This window comes from Manacus candei, unplaced genomic scaffold (assembly GCF_025592945.1).
Source record: "Manacus candei isolate 608988 ecotype Guabito, Panama unplaced genomic scaffold, ASM2559294v1 h1tg000009l, whole genome shotgun sequence".
NCBI classification, from domain to species: Eukaryota; Metazoa; Chordata; class Aves; order Passeriformes; family Pipridae; genus Manacus; species Manacus candei.
In genome coordinates this window covers 4,626,054-4,648,040 of record NW_026138057.1, presented here as the reverse complement: position 1 = coordinate 4,648,040, position 21,987 = coordinate 4,626,054, and the positions used below count along the sequence as shown (strand labels likewise).

Genomic DNA, 21,987 nt, shown 5'->3' with positions numbered 1-21,987 from the left:
ATTTCCATCACACCACTGAAACACAACTAGATTAACATGTATAACTTTTTTTTGTTTCTATCCCTCGGTAATTGCCGGGACCAATTACGACACCAAGAGTCACACAGTGATTACATTATAATAAGAAAGTGAAACACAAGAGTTTAAAACTACTGTTTCAAAGGGTATAAACAGCAACTACAATATATTTAAGGATATGTAAACATTTGTAAAAGTATTAACATCATTGTGACACTGGGGACATGCTAGAAAGCACAAGGCTATCAACAGTTAACCAACACCTAAAGCAGCCTCTGCTCTGCTTTGCCTACAACTAAATGCTTCTCAACATGCTCAAAGTTCAGTTTGTACTATTTTTAACCAGAATGGATAAAACCCAAGAAGTTCTGTAGGCACCAATCACCTTTCCTAACTATGTTCCTAACATAACAAACTTAGCACCACGGGCCACGTGCTGGTGCACTGCATCCTCCAAGTCAGGAATTAGAAACTCCTAACAGGACAAAAAAAAAAAAAAAAAACAAATCCAAACTTTTCAAAAGTAACTAAATGGGTTGAACAACACACTCAGACTCCTACATTGCCATGACAACTCAGCATGTATTCACAAGATATCAGTCTTCACCTTTTCAAGTTTTAAATCAAAAGTCCATAATAGTGTCAGATTGGCCTGTATGGAATATTCATAGAATACCAGAATGGTTTGGGTTGGAAGGGACCTTAAAGACCATCTCATTGCAAACCCCCCTTGAACACCTTTCATTCGACCAGGTATCAATTCTTCAGCACATGATTTAATCAGACAGTTAGAAACAGCATTAAAGAAATAATAGTGACGGAAGTCCGTCAAGTTCTGTGAAACAAAAGGATGTCGATACAATGTAGATACAACTTCATACTCATCCTAAGCCAAAGAAATTCCAGCAACTGGGAAAGGACACTGGAGGGAAACAGCTGCCATGCTTTGCTTTTGTACCTTTCTCAAAGTGAGTAAGCACCAACAGACACTTCAGGATAGTCTTAAGCCAGATTCATCCTCCCCTAACACAACCTGACTCTTCAGCAAATTAAACACATAAAAAGCCAACAAAACACCACAAAGGATACAGAAATTATGGAAAGGTACCTTCCTTTCAAGATGTCCATACCTGTGGGAGTGCAGTATTGAGCTGTCTTTGCAAGGAATCTCTCTCATGACCGACTTCATGCAGCTTGCCCTGGGTCAGTGCCAGGGTCTCCTGAGTTTCCCTCAGTGTTTCCAGGAGGCGATCCCTTTCTTCCAACATGGACACCATTAATTGCTCAAAATGGGAATCAGCATCTGACTGTAATGGGGAACCTGAACCGTGGCCTCCATTTCCCCCAGCAGGAATCTCGGCCTCACTGATGGTTGGCATCACCTCACACATCATCTTGAAATGAAACGAGACAAAGACCATAAAGTCGAGTTAAACAGATCTAAACAGGCATTTTGAGTGCTGCCCATAATACCCACTTAGCTTTTCCCCATGATAGAATCAGCAAGGGCTGCCAACACCTCAGTGTTTGCCACTGTTTCATTAAGGCTGAGAAAAGGTAACACAGTCGATTTAATCAAGGCATCACTTCGTAATGAGAATCTTGTGACTTCTTGCAAAACCAGATTTTTACAGCCACGTTTCAAAGTGTGATCTCATTTTAATGGATTTATATTTCTGTCAGGAGTGAACTGCTGCCGAGATCTTTAAGAAAAAAACCACAAAGATAAGGCATGCAGCTTGCCCCCCAAAATTATACACTTAACCCAGTAACTGCTTACACTGCACATTTTGAGAATCATTATCTGTTCCTTCCAATGCTTCAAACGTATAAAGATCACATCTAAAACAGTACTTTGAGCTTTTGTTGGCTGCAGAAAGTTTACGGTGAAAGTGATACATGTAAATGAGAGGTAAATCCAAATAGTCCAATTCAGGAGATAAAATATGTGAAGGAAGATAAAAGCAAAAAAAATCATTACAAAGTAGTAGCAGCTGTCAATGTGGATAACAAAAGGAAAGGTAAGCAAAAATAATTAAAGGTAGAGAATGAACACAGTTAAAACAATGCAAATGTAAGCACCTTACTACTGTTAAAAGTGGGAGGACTTTTTAGAGACTCTAACAGATCCTTACCAGAGCTAAGGCATCAAGTTTTTAAAAAGCATGGAAAAAAACCCACTAATATAATTACTGCACACTCTCACTGAACCACTAAGACTTCTCTAGTTCTTCAGACAGCCTCTCTCACCATCACAAACCTACAAGAACATAAGGTACATCAGAAAAAGCAGTTCTCTCAACCTCTCAGGTGGCACGAACTTTGTTCTCAGCCTTATATTTCATACCCATATCTGAACATTTTAAAGAACAACTAAACTCATTCTGAGTCTTACTGTGAGTTCTCTCTATCCCCTGAAAGACTTGGAACGGTCTGAGATGCTTTGTAACGCTTTCATGCATGACTACGATAAGCCCTGTATTTTCCCCACTACGCTATTTACCTTGCTCAATAAAACAAAAAGGCTTGGAAGACAGGACCCAGGTTTCCTGCAGTACCAGTTCTTCTCTGTTCTAGCAGTTTTCTGCTACCTCCCAAAACCTTTCGGCTTGCAAAGCATCCATTCAGCTCCAGTCCAATGTCTGTTTAATCGAAACACCCCGTGCACATGAAAACAAATAAACCTGCCGAGGAAAGAGCAGATCCAGTAAAAAGCAGCAGCAGCTTCAGCCAACTCGCCAAGTCCCCGGAACAGAAGAATGTTAAAATAAACTGCCTCAGCTTCCCATCCCTCTATTACTGGCCCACAGGTCCGGCAACAGCTGGGATGGAGGAATCATGTGCTGAGAAAACAACAAAAAAAAAGTAGTCCGATGCAGCGGTGCAAGAAGCTTCAATTAGTTCTTTGCTCATAAATTCCACTCAGGTCACAATCGCATTATTAAACACCGTGCGGACAGCACGGGAAAAAAACAGCACGGGCTTTCTTGCGGAGGATTTGGAAAAGCCTCCCTTGTTTTCTCTCCTGTTAATTCCAACGGGAGGCTCTCCTTCCAGTTCCCTGGGTCTTAGTTCAAACATTTATAATCCCAACAGCGAGGCGCCGGTGCCACTTCGGAGAAAAGGCGAGGAGAGGTGGGGGGAAGACCTGTTGTTTCCTAGTCCCGCACCGCGGGTCGGTTCCGCAGGCGACGCTCCCACACTGAGATATCCCGCAGAGGGGAAAGAAAGGAACCGGGAGGGCGCGCGGACTGGGGCAGAAGAGCGGGACGAGCGTCGGAGGGCCCGGCGAACAAAGCTGCGGGCGGCGGGGCTCTGCTGCTCCCCCGCCCGCCACGGGCAGCGCCGGCCGGGCCTCCCTCCTCCCTTCTCCCTATTTCCCTCCTCCCTCGCTCCCCGCCGGAGGCCCCAGCACAGCCCGCAGCGAGCCCGGCGCGGAGGCCCCGGCGAGCGCTCCCTCCCTCCCGCCCCTACCGAGCGGCGGGGAAGCGTCCCCTCGGCCCGGGCCCGGCTCCGCCCGCTGCGCCCGTGGCGGCCGGCGAGGGGCTCTCCCGCACCGGGTGAGGGGGCGGCACAAGCCCGCGGAGCCCCGATGGCCGCGGTAGCGCTGCCAGTGCCAGACCGAGCGCCGCCTCCGCCTCCCCCTCCTCCCGCCGCTCCCAGCGCACTCCGCGGCTCCGCAGCAATCACGGCGGCGCCCACAATGCACCGCGCGGCGCGCCCGCTCCTGCCCCGTTCACTCCCTCCCCGCCCGCCCCGCCAGCGTGCTGGTTCGAGGCCCGCGCCCCCCGCTCCTGCCACACAAGCGATAGTCCCGCCGTCCACGGTGCCCGCCCGGGGAGGGAGGCGGGTTCGCTGAGGGATGAGAAAAGGGCAAGACTGGAGGAGTCAGCGCGGCGTGTGCCAGTTTCCCCGCAGTCGCAGCCCGTGGCGGGGCCTGCGTGTCGCGGCAGGGCCCGGCCAGGCGGGGCTGCGGCTCCCGCCGCGGGCAGCCCGATCTGAGGGGAAGCCGGGGATGGGTCTCATTGTCCCAACCCGCTCCCGTCGCTTCAGTGTGCCCTCTCGGCCTTGGCCTGCGCCCATCGCCTCAGCTCCGCTCAGAATCACAGAATCAACTGGGTTGGAAAAGACCCCTGGGGTCCACCTTGTCAACCAGATCGTGGCACAGAGTGCCACATCCAGTCTTTCCTTAAACACCTCCAGGGGTGGTGACTCCACCACCTCCCTGGGCAGCCTGTTCCAATGCCCACTCACTCCTTTTGTGAAGAACTTCTTCCTAATGTCCAACCTAAACCTCCCCCAGTGAAGCTTGTGTCCTCTTGTCCTACTGTTGGTTGACTAGGAAAAGAGACCAACCCTCACCAGGCTCCAACCTCTTTTCAGGGAGTTGTAGAGAGTGATGAGATCTCCCCTGAACCTCCTCCTCTCCAGGCTAAACAACCCCAGCTCCCTCAGCCACTCCTTGTAGGACTTGTGCTCTGGACCCTTCACCAGCCTCGTTGCCCTTCTCTGGACCTGCTCCAGCACCTCAACATCCTTCCTAAATAGAGGGACCCAGAACTGGACACAGCACTCGAGGTGCGGCCTCACCAGTGGTGAGTGCAGGGGAAGAATCACTTCCCTGGTCCTGCTAGCCACACTATTCCTGATACAGGCCAGGTGCCGTTGGCCTTTTTGGCCACCTGGGCACACTCCTATGCCTGTATGCAGTCCACAGTAACTGAGAGTGGATCAATGTAGGGCCAGGACTTGGAATGCCACAAATAAAACTGAATAATCAGATCTTTGCATAATGCTCTGTACTGCACTTAATACACATGAAACAATAAAGTCAAGAGAACTCCCAGGTTCTGCAAGTACCAAAATATTTCTCAGCATTCCTATTTACTTTGTAGGACAAGGAAAAGAGTTTCCTTTTTTTCTTCCTCCTGGGCATGTAATACAGGATATACTGTATGACATGAACAGCAGCAGCAGCTCAGTTCTTTTTAATTAAATGAGTGTGATGTCTCTTTTGTAAGTCCAGTGAGAGGTCTGGCTCCCTGTCCATGTCATTCAGTGAGATGTAACACTTGGAGTTGTGTCTAGAAAGAGCCATACGTACATCAGCTGACAGCAGAATAATCAGTTCAGAGACCCAGGTTAAATATCTCCCCACTCCTTGCACCTCAAAACCACCTGATGAAATTCAAACAAAGGCTGTTAAAAATGGGATGGGGGAAGAGGGAAAGGTTTTCCTTTCCTGTCACATGATAAATTAGATCCTAATGTTTATCCAAGCTCAGCAAAACAGCAACCTCTTCCTGCCAGAGAGTGTTGCAGGGTGAGATGTTGAGGTCTGGCAGCTCTGATGACAAACACCTGCTGCCACCAGCAAGGAAGAGCTGTCCACCAGAAGGTGAAGGAGCAAAGCACTTCTCTGTTTGCTTCCCCCACTGCTTTCTCTGCCCACTGAGTGCTTTATGCTTCATTTGTGCTGAGGTTTCCTTTGTGAGCCTCGAAGCCACCCTGCTTGAGCACAAAACCTCCACTGAAAATAGTCCAAGAGTGTCTACGCATTTTTTTCCCCTGTGAGTCAAGCTGACGGTACCTTATTTACTTCTTATCCTTTACAGATGACTAAATGACTTAGCAGCAAAATGCATTCTGAACACATTTCATACCAAAATGAATAGATGAAAGAAAAGGGCTTTTGCCAACAGCACTGATTATCCTTTTGTCAGTAGATATATGTGACCTGGACCATTCTGTTACTGTAACAAATGTCTCCAGAGGTTGCTAGACAGAGGAAACACTTTGCCTGAGGGAGAAGGAATGAGAGGGGAAGAGGCTGGAAGGTGGCCTATAGAGAAGAGGACACAGGTAATTAATGGTTATGCCCATAAGTGCACTGGTAAAAGTGTCAGCCCTTTGGCAATAGAAGCCGTGACTTCTAGAAACAGGGCCTTGACACAGTTCTTAAGATTGACATTTTATTTGTATATGGGTCTACATGGATGTGTGTTGGATTTAGGCAGGTGTAAATCAAATCAGAATTGGCTGCTCTGAAATTTAAGAGGGTTTTTGAGTTGGATTTACTCCCTCTGATTGGAAGAAAAATCTCCACAAAGCACACACAAACCTGGAGTTGACCAGATGAACTTACACAATTTATTTTAATGGGAATCCTACCTATGTCAAGACCATAAATATTTTTTTTAATTCAGCTGCTATTCCTGCAACCAAAACCACATATGCCCACTCAAGTCCAAACCTGCTGAACTAGAAAAGGTTTTCAGCTTAGTTGCAGCTTCAGTTGTGCAATTTGCAGTTTAGAATTATTGCTGCTCTTGTCTTTTTTGTATGGATTTACAGCAGCAGAAATCCGCTTGAGCTAGAAAGGATTTCTAAAGCCAAGTATCATTTATTTCAATATGAAGTGAAATATACCCATGATACCTAATACAAACGTAGTACATTCACTTAGTGTAGACTGATTTCAGCACATCTTCAAATAGTTTATAACTATCATGAAAGATATTGACCTAAAAGTGCATTCAGTTGTAAGTTCAGGGCAATAGATTTGCATATTATCCATTTTGAAAAAAAAAATATTTTTAGGAAAGGCCACATTCATGTGGCATAGTTGTGAATAATATTGGAAGAAGAAACTGGAGTCAAGGATTCAGAACCAGCTATGATAATGCAACTCCTGCCCAACTAGAACCGGTTTGGATACATTCCACCTGGCTGACCACCTACATCATGAACCCATTTACCCTCGGTTTCCTCTGTAATCACTGGAGCGAGGGAGCCACTCCATGGGAGTGATTCAGATCTTTGGTGTGGTCCATGAATCACCTGCTCAAGATGCTTGTCTCTTCTCATTGACTCCAGAGGGAGCCCAGGGCAGCTAGACTCTTGCCTTGGGAGCCGAGGTTGGATGCCTAACCCAGCGTGAGATGAATCTGGATGCTGGGTACGTGTGAGATCAGCACAGCTTGTTTGTAGGAAAAATGGATGCGAGCGTCCATAAGATTAAGCAGGGTTGTTATTGCTGGAGATTTAGCAGCTCACTGTTTGTCTGCTGTGTTAATTTTCACTGGTCTGCAGTTAAATTACTGCATTTGCAAGGCTTGAGCCTCAGAGCTCCAGAGCCATGGCAATATCTCAGGATAGACAATCACAGAAGTATAGAATGGTTGGGTTGAAAGGGACCTTAAAGGTCCCATGGGCAGGGACACTTTCCACTCAACTAGGTTGCTCAGAGCCCCATTCCAACCTGGCCTCAAATGCCTCCAGGGATGGGAGAGTCCACAACCTCTCTGAGCAACCTGTTCCACCCTTAAAGAATTTATTTCTTATGTCTAATCTAAACCCACCCTCCTTCATCTTAAGGTCATTCCCTTTGTCCTATCATTCCATGCCCTTTTGAAAAGTCCCTCTCTAGCTCTCTTAAAGCCCTTTAGGCATTGGAAGGGGCTCTAAGGTCTCCATGGAGCCTTCTCTTCTCCAGGATGAACACCTCCAACTCTCTCAGCCTGTCTTCATACCAAGAAAAAAGAATGATGTTATATTTTATTCAAAAAATATATTCTTCCTGTCCTCACACACGTTGATCCCAGAGTAAGCTCTACAGAGCCTTTTACCTGTTTACTTCATGAGATTCCAAGAGAGAACAGGAATTGGTTTCTAGGCGGATCATTTCAAAATTGAGGCTTCAGCTTTCAGAGTGTTTTGAGACCTGGTAAGAGAAAAATAAAATTGAGAGATTTTATTGTTTTAATAATATATGTAATAAACTTTATAAATAGTCTGACTACAGTAAAAAGGATTTGCATGTGAAGTAATACTTCTGTTTCTGTAAATTGGAGTCTGAAGGAAAAAAATAGGGTTTTTTTTTCACTTTATCTGCTATGCAAAGGCTCCTACTGTTTCAAGTGGCTTTGGAGTAGGCACTAGGCAAAGTGGACCATGATTTCTATGTACTCAGGATCCTCTATTATTAGTCCTTCATACTGTAATGAAGTAGATAAAAGCATTTAAAAAATAAAGAGATCTCAAATAGCACTTAAGCCTATTTTTAATCCTTAACTGACTAGATTTCAAGTGATAACATACCTTTCATGACTTGCACAAAATTGTATGCAACAATCACTGCCTTCGTTATTGAGTTGCATGTTGTATTGTGAAGATAATAATGTTGGGAAGGTATTAGTCCCAAATCATATGTGTGCAAACAAGGCAAAAGGATTTTTCTGTGCAACCAGCTTCAGCTTATAGGCAAGTGAAAATGTAAATAACACTTTCAGTGAATCACCAGTTTATGTATGAGTTAAATGTTTATTTTCACCACTTTAGAACTCTCCACTGTCTTCACAGTATTCACTGAAAATATTAATTTGATGAAATGAATTGGCTGAGACGGTGACTAAAAACCAACATGGCCTCAAAATGAAGTCATAAAGCAAACTGCAGCAGATAAAAATTTTTAAAACTATATACACTTGCAATGGCAACAATGTGTTTCACAAAAAAAATCTCCAATTTCAAGGTAAACCTAAGGCTCAGGTGAAATTGTCTGCCAATAGATACAGTGTGTTAAACTGCTATCAAAGTTAATTTCCCAGTAATATTTACTGTTCTGATTAATAGCAATTCTGCCTAGGCAACCAAGTCATTTAAAACTAAATTTCACCTTTGGCATTTGGAGAAGAAAGTTACATGATGTGACATGGAAAATAAGTAGAGGTATAAGCCATATGATAGTAAACATTCAGCTCAGACCACCTACCAGGAGCCTTAAGCAGCAGAGTGACATTTAAAAGCAATCAGAAGAAAACCTTCAGGGAAAACAGACAATGCTTTATAAAAAGCAGCTCTGCATTTGCCAGAGGGAAAAACCAAGACCTTTGGGAATAGTGCTCAAGTCAGCTTGAAATAAATATTAAGAAAAATAATGGAAATACAGTAAGTATTTTAAAGTAAATTCCTTCCCCACGCTTGCTTCTGTATTGACATGTCCTTACCCTTCAGTGTTGTAGCTACACCACAAAGTTTGCACTGCTCTGACTACCACTAACAAATATATTATAATTATACAACTGAAAGGTCCCTCATGCCTGTCAACATGTAAGAGCTGCAAGTGGTCTCATCCTTAGCTTTTGAAGAAACACCAAGACTTAGAGCAAAATTCCCTGCAAATCTATAAACCCAGGGCATGCAGCGCATGACCCAGGAGAGATGTGGAGTCGGGAGGAGATCCTGGAGTGCCTCACAGAGAGGGCAGGATGCCAAGCAGCACCCTCTCCAAGGTCAACAGGAATGGGAGCTGCCTTTGCACTGTGTATGGGTTATCCCTACTGCTGGACTCAAATTGCCCTTAAAGTGAGGCAGTTTCAGGGTTCCTGCCTGAAATTATAATTTTAGTGCTGCTAAGATATCCTGGTTTTGAGATTAATGTGTTACGGCTGCCTAAGTCCTTATTGAAGCATCTTTTTTAACAATGAATAAAAACGCAATGAGGCCTCGTGTCCCTTCTTGGCTTGCCATGGGCAGAGTGTCTGTTACTAATTTGGCCAAATTTACCTTCCTTCTACACAGAAATCTCCTCTGTAAAACTTATGGTCAGAGAGCATGTGAAATATTTAAAAACAGATAAATGCCCATGGAATTAAAAGTTTAAGGGATCCAGTGCAATCAGCATGCACAGCATACCTTTGCTGAAAAGGCAGTGTACTTCGGTAAAGTCTGCTCTGTCAATGTTACTAATCAACATGTACAATGCTTTCATCTTCCAGAGAGAATACCTAATGCTCCTGAACTTCAATAGCAATTGCTCAGTTATACAACTGAAGTAGCCAAGCTCTGCATCCTCTTTTAGAAAACCAATAGCAAGAGCTGTCCAGATTCAGGTATCTACTACTGAGCAGGACTAACATTAGAAACTGAAGCTAAGCACAAACACCACAGCTCAAATTGCCAACTTTAACTGGAGTCAGACTTTATATGTCTGTTCATATGCAGGTTGTGCTGCTTGACCCCATCCCTCTGGGTCACTCCGAGTTCAGGCATCCTACAGGAATGTCTTTATCTCCACCTGAAGCTTGGAGCAGCTTGTCCTCAGTTGCCATTAAGGTCTCCACATGTAGTCTTTTGACTCAGCTACCAACAAAAAGATTTGCCCCTGTGCTGTGCCAGATAATACTCTTAGTCACTCAAGTGTTCTTTTCCCCTTTTTCTGTTTGCCTGAATGCCTTATTCCTTTGTATGGAGGTATTTACACAGCTTTTGTCAAATTACAATTCATTAAGGCTGACAGTTACTAAATAAAAAGTAATTTACAATCTAGCCGCTGAAAGTAAGATTACATGCCATGTAGTTCTGAAAAAAAGACAAAACCGCAACCCAAACAAACAAAAACCTCAAAAAACTAGGAGAAAAAGGTATGAAAGATGGTCCTCCCCCTGTTCTTGGTTAAGAAATCCTTATTTCTAGGAAGGTGAAAAACAGCTGAAAAAAACCTTGTCATTGTCTTAAATTAATCCTTAAATTAAATGAAAATAACACATGTAAGATATAAAAGGGAATAACTCATAACATAAAAAAACCAGCAGACCTGATATTGTTCATCTGTGCCATAACAAACAGGGCAAATGATTTATTTCAAAGCTAAATTCCCTGTTCTCCTGAGCACAGTTCATATTGAAGTGCCTTTGACTAGGCCATCTGTTTGCATTGTAATTCACACCGAAAAGAGTAAACATAAATATTGACTCAGGAACACGGTTCTAGCTCGGACCTGGGAGTTGAGCTCCCACAACACACTTAAGCTTTTGAGCAAAGAGCCATGGGAACACCTGTCACTGTTTCCTTTCTTGCCACACACAGTCAATCCAAACACAGGTCAGATCCCCTCACAAATCCAAATAAACTTACACCTTCCCTTTGTCTCTTGACCAACTTCAAATAACAATGCCTAAAACTTCCAGGAATCACTAACATTTCTTCATGCCCAAAGGTGAAATATTCAGTCTGGACAAGGTGAGGTTAATTTGGCAGTTTCAGTCTAGTGAACTGATGCCCTTGCCACAAAAGCCATCAAGGAACTTGGCACTAATTCCTTCTTTGTACTTTTTACCTGTGAAGCCAAAAACTGAAGTGGCAGGGACTCGCCTGCCTTCTGCTGTAACCATTTAAAGGCACCATAAAGAGCGTGCAAGACGAGAGAAGGATTTTTCCATTCACTTTTTCAGGTATATAATTTCTAAACTGCACTGTTAAATAGTTTCCTTGCTGTCTACAGTTTCAGCATCACAGGTTTTATATTGACCCAAAATACTAGACTGAAGGAAAATGGTGAAAATCACAGGAACTGTGTTAATGTAAACTAGGAATTAAGCCAATTCTTGCATTTAAATCTGTGAGAATAAAACAATGTCTTAAAATCACTTCTGCTCTGGCTGATCTTGGAGATGCAGCAGCTGGCTCTGAATTAGTTTTGAGCCAGAAATACCACCTTTGTTTCTAACAAAACTAGGAGATTGCCATAGAGATATATTTCTTTACATAGGTAGTATTCAGCTTATAAGGGATAAACATAAGTTTGAGAAGAAGTATTGAGAAATAGCCCTGTCAGGAAAGTCTTGTTTTCCGGATTATATCAAGGTCTGTGTCTATGTAAGCATATGGATACACTCACTGTACACACACACAGATATGTACATATACACATACACAAGCATATCAGGATTTGAGAGGCACATAATGTTCATGTCCAACACTTAATTTCTCTCCTGTAATTAAATGTACAGTTTCCTTTCACCAAAATAACATAGCACTAGTTCAATTTTAATATATCTTTAAGCTATATACAAACAGTAATGTTTCCTTGCATAAATATTCAGCATTTACCTGCTACCTGGCTGTGGATATTCAGTTAATAAGGGGAATATTCAATATAAGTCATACAATGAAAAGTTCTGCAGTGCCAGATTTTTTGCTGCAAACAGAATCATCAAATTTTTTGCCAGCCAAAGCCTAGAGTGCCCATTTAAAGTTTTAGATACGAAATTCAGCAACACTCTGCAGAAAGGTCAGGATGTCCATTAGCAGCAAGGAGGATGGTTCTTGATTCCCAATTTTCAGTGCTCACAGAAACAGCATCTCACACTTCTCTCAGTTTGCAGCCAAAGTGCTGCAGAAAAGCCTTCATACATAGACACCAGTTAGCTCTTAACAAGGTTTCCAAGTGCACAAAGGAAGGGGTTTTCAGCTCCTGGGGTTCAGTTCGGTTTGCATGATTAGAGGCTTTTTTTGTCCGTCTTTAATAATGCCACCTTTGTAGTACCAAAATACTGAGAGAAGCTGGCAGTGCTCTTTGGCCAGCAGCTCCCCATGACTTCTCTTTGCATGGAAAAAAAACCAAACAAACGAGGAAGCTGCTACTGCTGCTGTAACATCTGACATGATAATGTTTCAAAAACAGGATACTCCCCGACCTGCTTACAGGCACCATGGCAATTCCATCCATGCCTGGTTTTCCCTGGCTGAGGTTGGCATATCCTATTTGAATGCATTAAAACCCACTGGAACAGGCTGTCTGGATAACTAGGGATGATTCAAGAACTGTCAAAGTCCTCTTCAAACCACCAAGAAAACGAGTGTTTGTCCTCCCTCAGGGTTGTGTGTTATAATTATTCAGCATTTAATGGTGAGTTGGGCGATTAGTTTGTGGGAAGGAGATAAGGGATAAAAGTAACCTTTTAAAGGAGAAAATGGGACAAGCCTATGGGGCACTTCAGGTACCATTTAAATACAAGTAAGTGGAATCTAATTTCTCCATAATTCCCTCTCCAATTCCTCTGAATTAGGCAGTGGGAACTTCTCAGCCCTCACAAAACAAATTGAGCTCCCCACAACTCAGACCTGAGCAACAGACATCAGACTTGCTGCTGAGGCCTCTCCTGGCAGAGGACATGGCTCAAGCCTGTTGGAATCATCCATTATTAAAGCAATCACCTCTAAAAAAATCAGTTCAACCTAAATTCAAGTATCCTTAACAATAATACCCTATAAAACAGTAAAAATACTAACCTAGCAAATGCACAAACAAGGGCATTACATTATGTGTGAAAGCAGGCTCTGGATTTTCACAGGTGTTAAATGACATTAAATTTCGTTAAGTACATCAGCTCTCTGTGTAAGGGCATCTTCCGTGAGACTGTTGGTCTAGACACTTCTGCAACCTTAATTTGCAGAAGTGGAATCTGCCTTTGGCTTTCAAGCTGCAAAATGATCTGGTCCTTTCACACTGCTCAGTATCTTATCCAGTGGAAATGAATACTGAAGAATCAGGAAATTCTAGAGCTGAGGATTTACCTCTCTGATGAGAATTCCCACATCCTTTCCCACTTTAAGCTAAATGAAGCTAAAGGAGGAGACATTGCTAGGGAGAAAATCGACCTAATGCCATGCTCCAGATGCTTTTAGTAACCCACAGTAGGGAGCACAAGCCAAGGAGCTCAAGGATTATTTGGGACCTTGGACAACTTTGTACCCCAGCATTTGATTTGTATACTGAATGTAGAGTGGAAAATGAGGATCCCAACCACAGAATTATTCTTACAATCAAAGCCATGATAAGTGGGTGCCTCTTGCTCAGGTCTACCATGAAAGTAATGGGTTTAAGTTCTTACTCATTTAGTTGCACGAATAAAAACTCAGAGTGAGTCAGGGCTGGAGTGCTGGTAACTATGAAGTCCCAGGAATTAAGAGGAAAAAATTCTGCATGGAGTGATATGCCTTATAAATACAGTCCTCTAAGATATAGCCCAACATTTAATATCCCTTAAAACTCACAGGCCAGATGTAGAATTTGATATTTTGATTTAAAGATTCACACATACTGTATGGAGACATTAGTTCTTCAGCATGAAACTGGTATTTAATTTTTTTTTGTAAAAAGTAGAATATGGTTTACAGAAAATTATATGAGCAGGTCCACAATGAATAACTTATTTAGTTGCAAGTAGCCCTTAGCTAGAAATGTACACTTTCTTGGTTTTAGCTCTAATTAATTTTAATTCATCTGCATATGGGTTAGCTCCTTCATGCACAAACATGCAGTAACACATTTGAATTTTACCATTCAAGCTGGATACAGAAATGGAAGCACCATGTGCTAAACTGGTGGTTAGAAGAAACAAAAAGTAAATTTCTTAATGTCCAGCCCTGTTCTCTCATGCACCTTGTTCTAGTGGGCAGTAGAAATGAAAGGAGAGAATTCCTCAAGAAATTTCATTTTACATCCCTGCACTCAGATCTTGGATTCCTGACATGGTCACTGACCGGAGAGTGAGGCAAATCTCACAATTAGCGGCAGCTTCCTAACATTATTCAGCTGGTTGGGATAGCCAGGAGGCAGCAGGGCTGCAGCCACATGCCCATGGACTGCCGTGCACTCTGGTTGCCATGGCAATAATGGCTTTGGGGGAAATTCAGGCTATCCAGGCTTTCCCACGTTAGGGACTTTACAGCCAAGAAGCTGTGACTAAATTCTGCTTAAACTGAGCAGAACATAAATTAAACAATATAGGATGTGGATCCGAGACCTGCCAGGTGCTGCACCCTTTTAATTCATGTTTTCTCTGCAATTTTTTTCTTTCAAAATTTGACAATATGCCTGGAAGTGACAGGAAGCACCTCTCAGGGAGACCACTTGTGGGGAAACAAAGACAAGATTTAGCTCAATTGTTCACATATTGGCATTACTGAAAAGTTTTATATTTATATTTTAATTTTTATGCTAAACCTTTCTCGCAGTTTATAAAATCTGGTACCAGGTTTGCATACAAAAATCACTAACTTTTTTACATAAATTCAATCTTTATATATTCTTTGGACAAATCTTTGGCACAGACAGTGTGTACACTTGCAGAATAGCTGTTGCAACCCTTTTAACAGTTAGACCACAGTAAGAAGTGCTCACTGATTAAATTCTGCAACTCATTTTCTGAAGTTAACGCTCCTGCTGGGATCAATAGGAATAAAACAATTAAGAAATGAAAAAGAAAATATTATAAAAATCATGAGCATTTTTAATTGAAAGATCATTGCTTTATGTAGAAGTTCTATAAAGCCAGGCTCACCTGTAAATAAACCACCTGCCACAGAAAATCCCAGGTGGATGTTTTTTATATCTTTAATGACAACAGTCCAATTTTATGCCTGTGTAACTTCCCACAGCAAAAGAACTTGCTCTGAAATAAATAAAAATCCCAGTTTGACAACTTTTTGAAGCATTAGACAGAGATAGTTGATATTAAGCTGCTTTCCTTAGCAATTACATTTACTACATTGTTCCAGAGATGTAAGATTCAAGACATCCTTTATTTTTATTTTTTATATACCAATCTCTTCAGAGTCTTCGAGAGTGCACAGAGGAACCTTCACTTTGCCACAAGAGGGGGTTGCTTTGAAAGCTGCTGTAAATAATGTGACCAGCCCAAAACACAGCACAACCCTTTTCTTCCAAAAACTAAAAGAAAGGGAAGCTAAGTTGCCATCCACACAAGAACATTTGGAAAACAATGAAAAAGTTTTAAATTTCCAAAACTGATCAGATCACAGGAATTACTGAATTTAAACTCCATCAGGATGACCAACTTCAGGTGTTTCAATCATTTATGTTACATCATATTTTACAAGAGCAAACCTGCTGGTTTAACTTTAGCCTGCTTTAAGAAAGGAATGAACCAGTAGCAGAAATAGTTCTGTGGATGAGACTATTTAATGATTAAGAGTTCCTCCAAGTTTATTCCGTGCAAATTCCCATGCAGAAGCCTGAATTCCTCTGGCTTTCCCGGCAGCTGAGTCAGGCTGGGTTTCCTTGTCTCCAAACCTACAATTCCCAGCACCCATTGCAACATACTCTCTTCACATGAAGCAACCCTCAGCTACAATTTTTATGAAAACAAAGATTCTTCAAAAGTTCTTGAACCTTTACTCACAACTCCTCCCCCTACCCCTCAGCTCACCCCCACAACTCCTGTTTTTATAGCATATAGTAAACTACTTTCTATAAATCTACCAGTACACCCCTGCAATCAAAACACTGGCAGAGAAAAGAAGCAATAAATCAAAGAGGGAAAACAACTTAGAAAAATATTTGTGCTGGAACACATTTTAAGGGCATAGGTGATTCATGCAGGGAATGAGAAAGGCACAAGACAGTGATTAGAAATAAATTTGAATTGAAAACCACGCAACCAGAAAGCCTGAATTAAACATGCTGAGAGAGCTTGGAGACACAGCGTCACTAAGCTTTTTGCATAGACAATTAAATGAAGCAATTAGAGTTCAGAAAGTAGCCAATTATTTTAGGAATGAAACAAAGGCTGGAGGAAATACAGTTGCCTGTGTGCAAAAATGGAGAAAAAGGAAAGCAAAGCATTGCATTTGAAATATTCATGACAACCAATTTGTATAAGAGGATTTTTAATTAATAGTCTAGAAAAGTTCTTTTAACTCGGTAATGAAAAGAATGCAATTAAAAAAAGAAAAACACTTTAATGTGTGAATATAATTGATATCTTCAGAAATTATAGGAAATAGCAAGCACTGTAAGGGACTAAGAAGTGACAGGGAAAAACAATCTGCCACAATGAGAATTCTCCTGAGATGGCACTTAAAACTCTCCAAATGTTTTGATATGTTGTTTTCTCAAGGCTATAAGGAAACAAGATCCTCAAGAGACCAAAAGGGAAAGGTTTTAGTAATTCCTCACAGGCAGATACTGTTGCAGAGCATCCTAAAGGATTTGATAAACTGGGTAATTAAGTTATTTGTCTTAGTCATTCACAGCTCTAAGTGCAGGCTGACACTTCAGTGCCAGGATAAACTCCACAGAACACTAAAGCCTCTATCAATTTAACATCTGAACACATCCCCTAAAATCATAGACCAACAGAATAAACCATAAGCTATGCTTTTAATTAATTATAAAACAAATATGCCATCCTTACCAGCATCTCCCATGCACACACTGCACTGCCACTCAATTTTAGGCTCCTGAGGGCTGGCAGAGAATCTTTTTCTTCTTCCGCTACTCTGAGTGACAGCATTTAAATGCTACTGCTCTGAGGAAAATTGTAGCCTGTTCAGCACTTCTGAGAAATGCAATAACAAAGCTTTTTGCTTTTTCTTCTTTAATGTCCCCAGAAGGACACTGGTAACATAATGCCTGTTTAGCACTGCTCCTTGCTTTAAAAGTGTCCTTAACATTTATCTCCTCCCAATTAGAGGTCTCATCACAGACATCAATCCCATAAGATAACAAAACAGTTCCATTTGTTTTTTTTAAGGAAGTATTTTTAATGAAATGTACACAAAATTATATAATATAAAGCTTCAATTCAAGTTATAAAAACTATGTATGAGTTCAAGGTGCTTAATTTGAAAATAACTGGTAACTGGTAACTGGATCAGAAAACGTTTCCTTACAAATTGCACCCGTTTTCCTTATCCCTCCTCCCAATAAAAAAGGTTTTGTTCCCTTTGTTTCATTTGATTTTGTTCTCACATAAACATTTTAATCTCTAATAAAATCAGTTTTAATTGGCCCTGAGGTACTTTACAGACTGATGCAATCTAGGTCATTGCTTTCATATGCAGTAAAACATTAATGAAGTACAAATCCTTATGAAAACAAGAAGTTTTTATCTTCTGAGGCAGAATATTTCTTGTAGCTGATGAGTGTGCGGCTACTACTAACAAATTAATCTGATTGATTCCTAAATTATCTTGGTTCTATGCAGTAGTCAGTATATTTTTTATATTCCAGATCAATCTCTCTTCTGTAAACCAGAAGACTTATTAAAAATGGGTAAGAAAAACATGTTACCAGAGAGATTGGAACTGCTGCAGAGCTGTTTCACCACACACACAACTCATCTTGTTCGTTTCTCTGCTCTGCTCAGAAGGAGTGCTCAGAGAAAGAAAAAAGTCTGAAGCAATCATTTTCTTTAGATACTGCAGAATGAATACTGTGTCTATTAAGCAAAAAACCCCAAAACATCTGAGCTGGTCATTCAGATGAAGCACAGCACTGTATCTCCTCCTGGGAGTCTGGAATTGGCAACTGATACAAGTATTAGAATCAGTACTTGGAGAACTCTGCCTGCCCAAAATGCAGACAGGCGGAAACTCCTAGATTACCCTATGCTTGGATACAATCACTGATACTTAATATACTACAGCTAGGAAGATACTGAGAATCATTACAGAATCATGGAATAGTTTGTGTTGGAAGGGAACTTAAAGATCATTCCGTTCCACTCCCTGCTATGGGCAGGGACACCTTCCACTAGACCAGGTGGCTCCAAGTTCTGTCCCACTCGGCTTTGAACGCTTCCAGGAATGGGGGAAAAAATCATTTAAGGAAAAAACACTGTGAAAATGTTTGATGAAAACACAATGAAAAATGTCAACACAATGAAATGTTTTTCTGTCATGTGAACGTACAGCAGTTTCCATTAACTTCAACTAAATATTCAAGAGTCACTGCTTAAACAAGAGGCACCAACTGTAACAAAAACTTGAAAATTATCATTGTCACAACATTTCTGCAGAGCAGTGACACATCACATGCTTACACCTGGCCTTCACAGTCATAGCACCACGTGAAAAGAACTCGAAAGGAGCTAAAAGGCAGACAAATACAGTAGCAAAAAAGAAGCCTCTTCAAGCATCTATTCAGGCAGTTTGGAGGATGTTTGCAGTAGCAAACAATCCCACAACCATTCAAGCAATAACAATTTCAGAGGACTCTCCCCCCTGGCACAGGAGATGGTCCCCAGAGGCCTCTACAGCTCTGCACATCTTAAAGCTTGCGCAAATTTTCCAGCCTTAGGTCAGGTGTGAAGGTCATTTAGTGAAGTCTGTCCCAGATTAAACCTGAGAACTGAATCTGGTCTTGTTCATAAATCCTCTTTCCCCTGTGAAAATGTCAAGCAATGGGAATGAACTAAAAAAATGGCACAGGACTTGGAAGAGCTATGGGGTCTGGAGGGATCTTTGAAGAGAACAACCTGGCCAGAGATAGCTGATCTTCACAGGATATTGCCAGAAAAAAAGTCCACGATACAGAATTACTCACACCCCTCCAAAAGGAACCAGTTTGTTTTCTAGGTTTTTGGCACAGTACACATTTTTGTCACCAGGAGCTGAGCTGCACTTGCCAGCAACCATGAGCAGCCTCTGTGACAGAAGTTAGGAAAGAATTCCTAGCAAAGGATCCTAAAGCAGGCACAGCTTTCAAGAGGCTGCTGTAAACATCTGAGAGACATAGAACTTCTTCGGTAGTTTCAGGAGAACACTTTCTTCAGGACGGTGAAGGCACTTGGTACTGATTTAAACCAGTTCATTTTCAAACCTGGGCATATTTTTACTACGAAAAAGCCACCACAACATTTAATACCTCTCTTGCACTGCAGTCTTGGGGTCTAAGGTTACAGTCATCTTAGTATCCTTTGATAGAGAGCAAATGTATTTGGCAAATTATATTATGCTTCTCAGAAGGAAAATCCAGTACACAGCTAAGACACTCCTTCTCCCTTTCACATTACATTTATAATAGGGAAAAAAAAAAAACCAACCTCTCCATGAAATTTTAAACCACAATTACCTCAGAAGTGTCTCATGGATGTATTTCCAGAGAAGATGAATCAAAAAGCATCTGCAGTAAAGCAAATCTTTTCAGGTGGGTGGCAGAACAAAAGTGTGAGAATTTCTACAAAATGGTGCTCAGGTCTTCTAAAAGCTAAAATATCTTAAAGGAAGCATCATGCTACAAAGTGTCACCTGAAAAGAATCTGTTTTCATGTTAATTTTCCTGTGTCCAGAAATTAATTTACTAAGGCACCTAAACTAATGGCACAATAAGCAACCAGTGATAAGTATTTTGGTCCAGAAGAGAAGGCGGCACTTTTGCTTTTTTCATCCATATCTGAGGGGCATGAAAGTGTTTTGATATTGATTTCATCTGGCTCCAGTGTTCAGCTGTGAGATCTTCTCTTCAACTAAGTCTGCCACCAAATTCAGGTGACAGCCCCGAAGAGCTTTTATTAAGTCAGCCACCTTTGCATCTTTTCCCTTCCATCTCTGCCACTCTCGAAGTCCCTGGACAAGCTGCTCATACGATTTAAATTGATAGTCTGCCTCTATTCTGTCCAGTTTCACTTCTGGCATGCCAAGTTGTCGCAGCAGCTTTTTCCAGTCTCTCCCAATGTTCTCACATATGACATCATTAGCTAACTTGAGAAGACCTGAAAAAGCAGAAATACATCAAGTTAGCCATGGTTTTACTAAGAAATACAAGAGAATGTTTAAAAGTTGGGGGTTCGGTTTGGTTTTGTTGTTTTTTTTTTTAGCAAAATGCTACTGCTCTTGGTGCAGTGCGTGTACTGAGAGTCACAGCACATTCTGAAATACTTGGATTTACTTGGCTATACATGAAATACTGGATATACTTGGAATTCCACATACATAACTCGTTTTTCTAGTGACCATAAATAAAAAGATTTAAAAAAAGATTAAAAAAAATAGAGAGAATTTCCACCTCGGAAAGCCGTTTGAGTTCACATATATATGTATAATTATACATATACAAAAATATAACTTAGATAAAATATATATATGTAAAATATATATATATTATAATATATATTATAATCCACCTACGTTTTTCCTGCTCATCTGGCTGATCATCAGGAGTACCAAACCCTCCTTCCTCCTCGAACTGCTCCAGCTGTGACAACAAATCGCCCCTGCGGATGTGCTCGAGTAGTTTCCTGAGGAACTGCAGGTTGTCGCTGCCGATGTGCTGCTGCTCCATCAGGATCTCGAAGAGCTCCCTACCGCTCCGCACAGACTCGCGCTTCCTCTTTGTGATCTTGTCGCGGCAGAGGAACTTCATGGAGTCGAGCTCGGCCTCGGACAACCCCGCGGAGATGGAGAGCAGAAGGCTCAGGAACGGGCTCACAGTGGGCCCCGCGCCGAGTGCGGGGTGGCTAGAGGCGTCCTGGTCCCACGCTCCGCAGGCGAACGCCATTCCTGCTTTGGCAGAGTGACTTCCGGGGAAGCCGGAGAAGGAAGGGAAACAAAGAGACTGACCCGACCGACCCGACCTGGCCCGCGCCCTGCCCGGAACTCACGTGACCGCGGGTTTCCCCGCCCTAACATGGCGACGGTGGCACCGCCCGTGAGGGTTGTAGTTTTCTGACCTCGGCGCCGCGTAGCCTGGGGTTGGGAACCTAGCGCTTCAAACCACCTACCCCCACACACCCCGAGCCCAACGGGCTTGTTTTGTGATGGAGGATTTGTGTTGGAGGCCGATGTCCTGCTGCAGGGACGGGCCCCGGTGCCTCAGCAGCGCGGCGCCTCAGCCCTGTCCGGGTCACAGAATCACAGGATCGATTAGGTTGGAAAAGACGTCTGCGGTCGTCGAATCTAACCTGTGACACAACACCACCTTGTCAATCAGACGATGGCACCGAGTGCCACGTCCACTCGACTCCACCACCTCCCTGGGCAGCCCATTCCAGTCTCTAATCACCCTTTCTGTGAAGAAATTCTTCCTATTGTCCAACCTAAAGCTTCCCTGGTGCAGCTTAAGACTATGTCTTCTTGTCCTGTCCCTTGTTGCCTGGGAGCAGAGCCGACCCCCACCTGGCTCCACCCTCCTGTCAGGGAGTTGCGGAGAGTGAGAAGGTTCCCCCTGAGTCTCCTTTTCTCGAGGCTGAGCCCCCCAGCTCCTTCAGCTGCTCCTGGTGCTCCAGACCCTTCCCCAGCTCTGTTCCCTTCTCTGGACTTGCTCCAGCTCCTCAATGTCCTTCTTGAACTGAGGGGCCCAGAACTGGACACAGGACTCAAGGCATGGCCTCAGCAGTGTCTCCCCAGTGCTCATGTTGGCTGAGCCTGAAGTTGGGGGAA

The 21,987-nt window shown here is 42.5% G+C and overlaps 2 protein-coding genes across 11 annotated transcripts in view; both read right to left on the bottom strand.

The window, feature by feature from the left end:
- Positions 1-3,460, bottom strand: part of PPFIA1 (PTPRF interacting protein alpha 1) — a 53,643-nt gene extending 50,183 nt beyond the window's left edge. For 4 of the 10 annotated variants that reach the window (XM_051776911.1, XM_051776910.1, XM_051776912.1 and 1 more), the window contains exons 1-2: positions 1,799-1,823; positions 1,149-1,412 (exon numbers count right to left, since the gene is read on the bottom strand). In XM_051776911.1, the coding sequence (XP_051632871.1) occupies positions 1,149-1,412; positions 1,799-1,819 (285 nt within the window). In that variant the 5' untranslated portion in view covers positions 1,820-1,823. Of the gene's footprint in view, positions 1-1,148; positions 1,413-1,798; positions 1,867-2,521 lie in introns of those variants that run through there. The other 6 variants (XM_051776907.1, XM_051776909.1, XM_051776906.1 and 3 more) reach the window with 4 other exon arrangements.
- A 10,559-nt stretch (positions 3,461-14,019) lies between these two features.
- Positions 14,020-21,222, bottom strand: FADD (Fas associated via death domain). Its single transcript, XM_051777159.1, has 2 exons — positions 20,737-21,222; positions 14,020-20,321 (listed from the first exon to the last, which is right to left on the bottom strand). Exons 1-2 carry the CDS (start codon positions 21,104-21,106, stop codon positions 20,035-20,037), a joined length of 657 nt encoding a protein of 218 aa, XP_051633119.1. The 5' UTR covers positions 21,107-21,222; the 3' UTR covers positions 14,020-20,034.
- Between the last annotated feature and the right edge of the window lie 765 nt (positions 21,223-21,987).